A 10,039-nucleotide genomic window follows, 5' to 3' on the forward strand; every position below is an offset into this window, starting at 1 on the left:
GACAAGAAATTCTACTTATTGAAATAAGTGAATATATAGGATTTTTTTTCAGTCACAATTTAACAAATTAAATTATTATATAGAAGGAATTGTGACTTTGAAAAAGAAATATTAACACCATTCTTTTTTTTATTTATATTATAAATTCTATCACACGCGCATATGTTATAGGATTAGAACTTTAGTCTATCTTAGACGATTTTTTTGTTTCAAATCCGCCTAAGTTAATCTTACTCTCGAAAGTGAAAGTTTACAAAAGAACTTCTCTAAAGCATCGAAACAAAGCAGAAGCAAACTCAAAAGATAAAGAAAAACAAAACAAACCAAAAGGTCACAAGAAAGCAAAAAGGTGTTTGAGATCCTCCACTTCCAACAATACAGACCGAATTACATCAATGGCAAAGATTAGTATCTATAGACAAGATGACAGTCCTAAGAGATTTAAACTCAGTACATTTTTATCATTTAGGAATTATAATAATTATCTAAGTAAAAATACAAGTTATTGGAAAGTTTACAATTTACCTAGGAACCAAGTAAATGGACATTGAGTCTTCTCCAAGTGACCCCAAGGAAACATAAAGAGCTTAAAATGTGCGACTGAGTTGCGGGCTCCTTTGTAGAACCCATGACATACATGTGTGGTAACCGCATATTTAAAACATAAATGTGTACTTAAAAATAAAATACAACAAACAATGAAATGTAAGATCTAAAACTAATAATAATAATAATAATAATAATAACAGCAACATACCATTTTAAGTTAAAAGTTATATTTCTAAGTTTATTCAAAAATTATTATTAGTGTAACGGTAAAAAAAATTGTTTATAAATCCATTAAATGCGAATTCAGTCTTTAGAATCTAAATATGTTAAATTTTAGTTATTTTATTTAAAGACTACATAAAAGTATAAAAATACAAATAGACCATCAAAGTAATCATTTAATACGAAGATATATTAGTCATTTCCTAATCGAATTAATATCCAGGTAACCTGTGACACCAACTCAATTAAGGATTTTATTAATAGAATAGGTGATAATAGTCAAATTTCATTTTTTGCCATTATGATATTTAATCTCTATACTTCACTTGCAACGTAATTTGATACTTTGATTTTTATAATGTCATTACTTAATCAAAATATTTTATTCTAGAGAAATCATTGATATGTAATTTTATGAATTGTTAACACTTTCACGTTTTTTTTTTTAATTTCAAAATATCAGCAAATTTGCTAGACAAAGTTTAAAATTGGACCTAAATTTTAAATTTAAAAAAAAAAGAGAAACTGATTTTTTCCAATACAAAAGTATAGGTACTAAATTAAAATGCATAAAGAAATTAAAAACGTAAAGCGTATCTTACTCTATAATTTGATGCAAAAAATTTTAATTAAACCAATGCGAAGCTTAGGTGGGTAATATAATATTCATGTACACACAAGTGTTGTGGGGGAATCATGTCGTCTCTGTTTTATTATTGTTTAATTAAATTGAAGCCACCTAAAACTCATCTCTTTTAAACAGTAAAAAATACCGTGATTTCTGTATCAAATCTTAATATACATAGTTATTACAATTTTTCTAATATATTTGATTTCATTTTTATCCTCAGACAATCAAGGTCCCTTTGGAAAGAACTATTTCTAAAAGTTCGATTTAAAATTTCAATCAAATTCTAAATTTAATTCCTATATATATATTCATTATATTTTCATATAATACATACAAAAAGATCATGTTATTTAAGTTAATATATTTGACACTAATAGTAAAATTTAACCTAATTACAATAACCAAATTCACATAGCAAAATTTTGACCTTAAATTTTAATTTAAAATACCCATTCCAGAAATGACATTGCGAACTAAATAACTATACAAAAATGATTTATTGTTTCTCATCTTTAATATTTTAATATATTATATTAAGCTTAATATAGATTGTTTACAAATTCAAAATATATGTTGTATATTTGGAACCAATTTTAAAAGAAAAAACAATAAATTATATATAAAAGTTAAAAACAGCAACCTCTAGTCCTCCGAACCAAAAAAAAAAATGTACAAATTATAACTTGTATATTTTTCTTTTCGTGCCTTCTACCCATGGCTCCAACCCGGAGATGTTTTTAAAAAGTAATGGTGAACAAAGTCTAACGACCATTTTTATAAAACTGAGATACCTTCAAAAAATAAATGTTGAAAATGGGCCCTCAAAAGGACATCACTACTCACAATCTCTTCTTTAGTTTTTACCACTTACGAACTCTAATCCATATTCTATTCTGATCATAAACCATCTAATTTTCATACTTCCCAGACTACAAAAACTTTCATCACTCACCACTTCCTCTCTTTTTTTAATTGGTATAATAACACATTTAAATCCTCAATTTGGCCATAATTCTAAATAAGTCAACAAATTTAGTCTACATTTACAAATTCAATCAACTTAATCCTTAACAAATTTTAATCATAAATCAAAATAGCTATAATAAACTCAAATGAAATTATAAACGCAGCAAAATAGACTCGATGCTCTATTCTTCACATCAAATATAATCACATTCCAATTCCTTCAATAAAATTCATTAGCTATAATAAACTCAAATGGATATCCTGATAGACACAAAAAAAATAACTCAAAATATATATCCTAACTAAAATATAAAATATAAAATATATAAAAAAAAACTACTTGCCGAATGTCGAACAAGACCTATATATTTTTAACACAATACGTAAAAATTTAAAAGCTAAATTTATTATTATACCAATTCTTTAAACTACAATCTCACCCTTTTGTCAAACACTTAAACGATAAAAATGGACAAAAGAATAACCAAACATGATTAAATTACCATTTTGAAAGTTTTAAAAGTTAAGCGACAGAAAAAAGGAACTTAACATAATTGGATGATTTCTTATTTTAAAATTAAATTTTCATTAATGACTGAAAATTGTGGAATAGGAAAATTTGGACTATATAATAGCTAAAAAAAGTAAAATATGAAAATCATTGTAAACGTAATATGAAATATCTCCTAAAAAAACTAATAATGTATAATTTTAAAAGTTACTATTTAGCACAACACTCCTTCACATCAAAGGCAATTATGTTGAAAATCTGCCTAATATTCAAGCCTCAAATCAGTAGGTTTTCATTCAAGGTTAGGACATGTATTTTAAAAGTCATGTTATGCATCATTCCTTTTCCGGCATAATTTTTCAGCCCAGTTCCAATATCTAGCCAAGTGTTCTAAAAGTAGTAGACAAATTGCATTAGTCCCACTTTGGATAAAAACAGGATAAGTCTGGATGCATTATACATCCTATCATACCTTATCATACATGTCCTTTGAGAAGAGAAGAGTCATGACCCTATGACACTGGTTGCTGCTGATGGTTCTCTTCAATCTTTCACCTGCTGATTGCTGCCTTCATCAGTTCTTCTTTAAAAACAGGGGATTCTGGAAGATAACAGGGAAACAGTGACTGGTAGCTTACAAAGAAGGGACAACTATAGCCAGCTAAGCTAACAAAACTTGTGCTTTAGTCTATAAAACTCTTATCAAATGCGTAATTACAGCATAACCAAATGTCATCTAATTAGGTGAGCTTCTTCCCTTTCTATGTCCTCTTGATCTTTGAAAATGTTCCCGTCTCTGAGAAGTAAGTACTTTGAGTTCCACTGCCAAGCTGATGTGCATGAGCTTGAGGATTTGTGAGCTCAATCCCCTGATGAACAAAAAATGCCAATCATTACCCACACAAACAAAAATATAATGTCTGTTTGATCCATGTAAAAAGAAGTTCAAACTAGGACTTTGGCCAACCCTCTCCTATTCTACATAGAAAATAGAGAAAACAATCATCACAAATTACAGTCCTAAATTTTAGAATGATCAATGTTACATATAAACATAAAGCCAATCAGCCACATATCAGAAGTTAACCCTCTAAAGTTTGTTAAACCTCGCACACATGCACACATGCTACCACCTAAAAATTAAAAATATGTCATGTGCATTCATAACCAGATACCTGACCTTGTTCCCTCAGTCTTCCACATCTCCAGAACTCTTTCTTATAATTTAAGTCGACAATGCAAAATTGCCAACCAAAAGAAATAGTAATAACCTAAACTTTACACTGTTTAGACTCCTAGGTTAAAAACCCTTTCTTGCACCTAATAAAAGCCATGTACGCAAACTTCTCAAATCTTTCATATGTCAAATATGTCATAATAAAAACAACATTTACTGACATCCCTTCAGCTCATGGTCAAATTAGAAGAAGCCATAAATACCTGCACAGGTGTGAATGCCAAACTTGAAGTCAGCCCAGAGGTGGCACCACTGCTTCCGTAATTCTTTTCCTTGAACCTGAAGTGAAGGAAAAAGAGTATCACCCAGGAGATCAACATGCAAGGTTGAATTTGAGAGAAAAACAGCAAAAATACTAAATTAAGCTAACCGATTGAAGGGGGAAAAAAGAACAGGAGAACCTACTTCTTAGCAACTTTGGCTGCAAGTTTGCTCTGACCAATTGAAACACGCAGTTTGCCACTCCCAGCCTGACCAAGCATTCCATAACCTTCACCTAGTCCATCACCTAATATCAAAAGGGAAATGAACAGTCAGAAAACTGTGGGAAATAGGTTATGTTCTTCTTAGTTGATAAATAGATTCTAGAAACTGCTCCATGAAAGTAACTCCTCAAGAGAATATACAGAACTAGACATTTCTTAAAGAAGGTAGTTAAGCATTATCGTATTTGACAAATCAGAGGCTACAAGCCTATTGAAGACCCAAAACATGGTTTTTGAGTTCAAGCATCATTAAAGAAAAAAAAAACTAAAAATGATTCTTCGGAAATTAGAAAAATCTAAGTTCACCTAAAGAGCTTTCCTCAGGTACTCCAAATTGCATCCTGTTCGCTAGCTTCCTCATGTCTGTTATAGCATACCTGAAAATAACATATATAGATATAAGCAAAATGCAGAATGCACAAACAAATTGCTGGAAAAAAATTTTAAAAGGAAAAATAAAGATTTCAATAGTAATCAAAATAACAGAACTACCTTTCTTTCATCTTCCTTAAGCGACGACCACCCCTCTTTTTCTTAGGTTCAGAATCAGGAACAGGAAGTGGTTTAGGCTGCTTTGCAGGAGGTGGTTCTTGCCATTTTTCAATTTTCTTATGAATTTCTTCCTTTAAGGTTTTTCCAGCATTCCCCAAAGGATCCCCTCTAGTGGAGTCTATACGTGCTGCAAGAGTTGCTTTAGAAGCCAAGAGACGACAAGCACGACTCCTCAAAGCAGGGGGTGTAGTTTGAAAAATCTCTGTCTGTTCAATATACCCAACACGAAACTGTGACGTTGCAGTGGAAAACCCTGCAAGGGTCTTCTTCTTCGCACCAAGCAGCTGAACATTACAAGCAGGCATCTTAGCTAATGCGGAAAGGCCACCAGCAGTACCCATAAGTTTAGCAGCAACAGCACTTCCAACAATAGTAGAAAGATTTGGTGCAATATATCCCATTCTACTTTCTACAAAATCAAGAACATTCTTCTTTGCAGTATCCAGAGCCAGAGCACGATCACACGCATCAATAGTTTTCTGGAGAACATCTTCAGGAAGTGGCTTGCCACTGGTAGTTGATGCTGTAACTGAAACAACCATAATGATAGCTGAAGGCAAAAGCCCTTCCAAATCCACAAGGGTTAAATCCATCTCATTGCCAATCTTTTTCACCACACGAGCATAATCAATTGGATGATGTACAAGCGATTCAAGCTCAGGAAACTTCAATCGGTACTTATCACGTATAAAATTATGGATAATAACAATCTCATTCTCGATATCAACTGATAGTCCATTACAGTCCACAATCAGCTGATACTCAGGATCATCTTCCAGTACCAAGCCCTGATTTGATATATCAGAACCCTTCTCGAGCGCATCTTCCACTTTCTGCATTATATCAATGTATCTCTGACTTTTTTGCAATTTGGAAACACTGTCCAGATCATCGTAGTTAAGCGTTTCGATATCCGCGAGGTCACCATCAATATCTTCTTCCATGTTTGCAACATCATTATTTTCTTCCTCCTGAAAGAATGATATGAACATTACGATTCAGATTAAGTGTCGAATAAAAAAAAAAGAGGCTGAAACTCAAAACAGAAAAGGTAAGTATAGTTTCAACTCACCAGAACATCGGCTTCGTTGTCTGATAATTCATCAAGGTCCGCAAGGAATGAATCAGCTAAAGTTGCCTGAAAATTATAACCAAGTAAAAGAACAGACAGTTAGATGCAATTATTTTATCGAATGAAAAGTGCTAAAATTCCAGGAGAAAAAAAATAGAGTAATTAGAGAAAAGAAAACTAACCATCTGACACTTTCGCGAGGAGCCTTCTAGGGTTTAACCCAAAATCGAAGAGAATAAACGAAAACAAGTTGAAAATTAAAATTTCCTAAAGAGAATAATGAAGGAACCCTAATCGGAGAAAAGAAGAGCAAATAAACAAAGAAACTTCGTTTGGGCGATAGCGAAAATAATTTATAGGGAAACTTCTTGAACATGCTATCGAGTCGGCTTTTGTATGGGCTAGACCTTCTATTTCTATGTTGGCCCGAAATCATTTATGCTTTGATCCATCTTGGTAAAAAAAATCTTTCTCATCTATTTTTTCAAAAATTGTAGTATTTGAAAAGCACCGGTAATTGGATTTGTCAGTAAGTGCGGTATGTTTTGGTGATCATCGTAGTTGTTAATTTGATTATTTGAATTACTCTTTTTAATTCTTAGGTAGTGTTTGAAAAATTATTTAATAATTGAATTTGGGTGTAATTACTTGTAATTTCTGGATCTCATTGAAAATTTGGTGTAATTAGAGTACAAGTTTAAGTTATAAATTTTTATATTATAAGCATAAACATGTATAAGTGTTCAAGATGGTTATGATCAAAGATTTATTATGTTATAAATCTTATATTATAACATAATTTATGTGTATTTTATAAAGTTATAATAAAAATTATATTGCTTAAGTCTTAATTTTTTTAAAGTTAGAACAATAAAATTTATTATAAAAAATAATCTAAGATTATATAAGTGTATATTATATTTATTTATAAAAAATTATGATAAAAAACATGAATATAAACTATTTATGTGTCGATGTTATATATTATAAAAATAATATGTTTTTTTGTAAAAAAGAATGTTATAATTTTATAAAATTATGGCAAAAAATTATATTATTTATAAGAAATGTTATGAAAATTATAGCACACTATAAAAAAATTATAAAGGTTAATATATTATAATTATTATATTTTTTTTACTTAATTTGTATATTATATAAAAAAATTTATAATATAACATAATTCTTTTTTTAAAATTAAGTTTATATGAGTTTTTATTATTAAAGTTACAAACTATTTGCACTGTGAACCCAAATTTTATTTGGTAGATGTTAATTATGCAAATGTAAAAAATATTCATGCACCATATCGTGGGGTATGATACGATTTGAGAGAATGGAACTAGACACAAGCACAAAAGACGACTCAAGAATTCTTTAATTTGAGACGTTTAAGGCTTCGAAATGTGGTTGAGAGGACATTTGTTATTTTAAAAAAATTTCTCATATCAACATCACTTAGTATAACATAAAAATAATAATATCTGATCATATTAGCATATTGCATACTTCATACCTTCATTCATAGGTATATTTGGGATGATCTATACTTCGAAACATACAAGGAAAAAAGAGATCTTGATAATCACAATGATACAAATTCAGATGATAGATAATGAACTCGGTCAAAAACCAACATTTGATGAAAATGAGCTTATATTAAAGAGGAAATAACCCAACAAATATGAAACACTGGAACAATTTAGATAAAATTTTATGAGAATAAATTATATTAGGATCATCCTAAAAAGTATAGTTTTTAAACACCAATAAAATAGTGCCACGTCATTAAATTTTAAAGATAACAAAGTATTATTATACACTCATCTATATCTAATATCTTCTCCAATTTAATTTAACTTTAATTAAATTATTTAAAATAATTAATTTTTAAAATTATAAACAAACACCTTTTCTTCTTCTTCTTTTTTACAAATTTTAATCATTTCTTCATAAGTTAATATTTTTTATTTTTGTGCAACTAATTTTAAAAAAAAAAAAACTTTTGTGCAATTTTTCAATGTCATTGACACATAATTTTGGTAATTATTCTACCCAGAACCTCAAACCTTGAATCCCAAATCCTGAGGTTTAGGGTTGGATTTAGGATTTAAGATTTTGAGTCCAAGTTTGGGTTTTGGGTTCGGGGTTCAAGGTTTAAGTTCAGTGTTTAAGGATTTGATGTTTAGGGTTTGAGTTTAAGGTTTAAAGGTTCGAGGTTACGAGTTTATGATTCATGGTTCGGGTTCAAGGTTCAAAGTTTTGTGGTTTTAAATTTTGGATTCTATATTTTGGGTTTAGGGGTTGAGATTCTAAATTTAGGGTTCAGGGTTAAAAAAAATATCAAAATCATTTGTCAATGACATGAAAAAAAATGTTGAAATGTAATTAAATAATTGAGAATGGACCATGAATAATATGGTTGGAAGAGTCCATAAAATAATTTATCTATAGATGAGTATATAATAATAATTTCATGTCTTTAAAATTTGATGATGTGGCAAAATTTTATTGGTGCCTAAAAACCTTATTTTTTAGGATCGTCCTTATGTAAGTTATTTTCAAATTTTATATGATGTTTATTTTTATTTTTATTAGTAATTGTATTATTAACTACTTTTTTATTAACACGATACATATGATGATTTGATTTTGATTTTTGTTGTTTGTTGTTTGTTGTTTGTTTAGAAATTTTTTTTATCATGCTAATATTTTTTATAATAATTAATATTTTTTTAAAAATATATAAAATATGTAACTGTACAATTACAATTTGCACTACCTAACATGACATGAGGAATTATAATGTAATTACACCCTATCAACAAAACACATTTAGAAAATTATAATTCTTTGTAATTACAAATGAATATGATTACTACCCTACTAATTACACTTTCAATTAATTACTATGTAATGTCCAAATAAAATGTTAGAGAGAAATTAAGAATTGAGGTAATTATCAATTACCTTATGATTTTTCTAACACATGTCAATTATTTTAAGTTTGAAATTTATTTTCATACAAGTTTATAAAAGTTATTTGCATACCATAATAATAAATAATTTTAATTTTTGTACATATATTTATTATTAGATAATAATAATAATAATAATAAAAGAAACTTTGCCATTGAACACATCTAACTTCAAGTGTTTCACGCAATTTTTGGCTTAACAACAAATTAGGTTTCTAAATGCTACATTATAAATTCTAAGTTAAATTCTACCATTAGTCCTTAAACTTTGTAAATATTGTGGATTTAGTTCTTATATTTTAATTTTGTCTTTTTAGTCCTTATACTTTTCAAATTTTAAATTTCAATCCTCACTAAATAATAACTATTAAATTCATTAAGTTAAGTTTTAATATTTCCAGAATCTAACGTGGCAAACATATTACTATATGTGTAATTCCATGTTAGCTTGTTATTTCCATGTATTACTCACTAGAAATTCAATTAATAGATTAACAATTGTTATTTGTGTCAAGACGACTAAAATTTCATAATTCGAAAAGTATAGAAACTTTGAATGATCCAATTGGAGAATGTAAACTAAACCTACAATTGTAGGCATAATATAGGACTAGCAATCGAATTTAAACAAACGAATTTAATTGCTACTATCTGAGTCAAGACCAAAAGTCAAAATTCAAAAAGTACAAAGACTAAAAATGACCAATTCAAAAAATACAATGACTAAAATTGATCAAATTAAAATATAAGGACTAAATCCACAACTTTTACAAAGTTCAAGAACTAATAGTAAAATTTAACCTAAGTTTTATATTATTCTTACATGGAACCCTATT

General features: G+C 28.8%; 1 protein-coding gene across 2 annotated transcripts; it reads right to left on the bottom strand.

The window, feature by feature from the left end:
• Positions 1 to 3,147: 3,147 nt before the first annotated feature.
• On the bottom strand, positions 3,148 to 6,607 carry LOC107909635 (U4/U6 small nuclear ribonucleoprotein Prp31 homolog). 2 transcript variants are annotated; one of them, XR_001687301.2, is made up of 8 exons: positions 6,408 to 6,566; positions 6,226 to 6,291; positions 5,094 to 6,124; positions 4,908 to 4,978; positions 4,522 to 4,624; positions 4,320 to 4,395; positions 3,352 to 3,748; positions 3,148 to 3,269 (listed from the first exon to the last, which is right to left on the bottom strand). XR_001687301.2 is itself a non-coding variant. In XM_016837245.2 (7 exons), exons 1-7 carry the CDS (start codon positions 6,408 to 6,410, stop codon positions 3,641 to 3,643), a joined length of 1,458 nt encoding a protein of 485 aa, XP_016692734.2. In that variant the 5' UTR covers positions 6,411 to 6,607; the 3' UTR covers positions 3,148 to 3,640. The 2 variants fall into 2 exon arrangements, 1 of the variants encoding a protein (XP_016692734.2); XM_016837245.2 differs by having other exon boundaries at positions 3,148 to 3,748; positions 6,408 to 6,607.
• Between the last annotated feature and the right edge of the window lie 3,432 nt (positions 6,608 to 10,039).

Source organism: Gossypium hirsutum, chromosome D02, assembly GCF_007990345.1.
Source record: "Gossypium hirsutum isolate 1008001.06 chromosome D02, Gossypium_hirsutum_v2.1, whole genome shotgun sequence".
Classification (NCBI taxonomy): domain Eukaryota; kingdom Viridiplantae; phylum Streptophyta; class Magnoliopsida; order Malvales; family Malvaceae; genus Gossypium; species Gossypium hirsutum.

Bases quoted from the DNA above. Each gene is read 5' to 3' on its own strand.
- LOC107909635 (XM_016837245.2), bottom strand. The intron at 4,979-5,093 runs GTAGTTCTGTTA...TGTTATTTTCAG, and splicing joins TTAAGGAAGATGAAAGAAAG to GTATGCTATAACAGACATGA. The intron at 4,625-4,907 runs GTGAACTTAGAT...TTTTGATATTAG, and splicing joins ACCTGAGGAAAGCTCTTTAG to GTGATGGACTAGGTGAAGGT.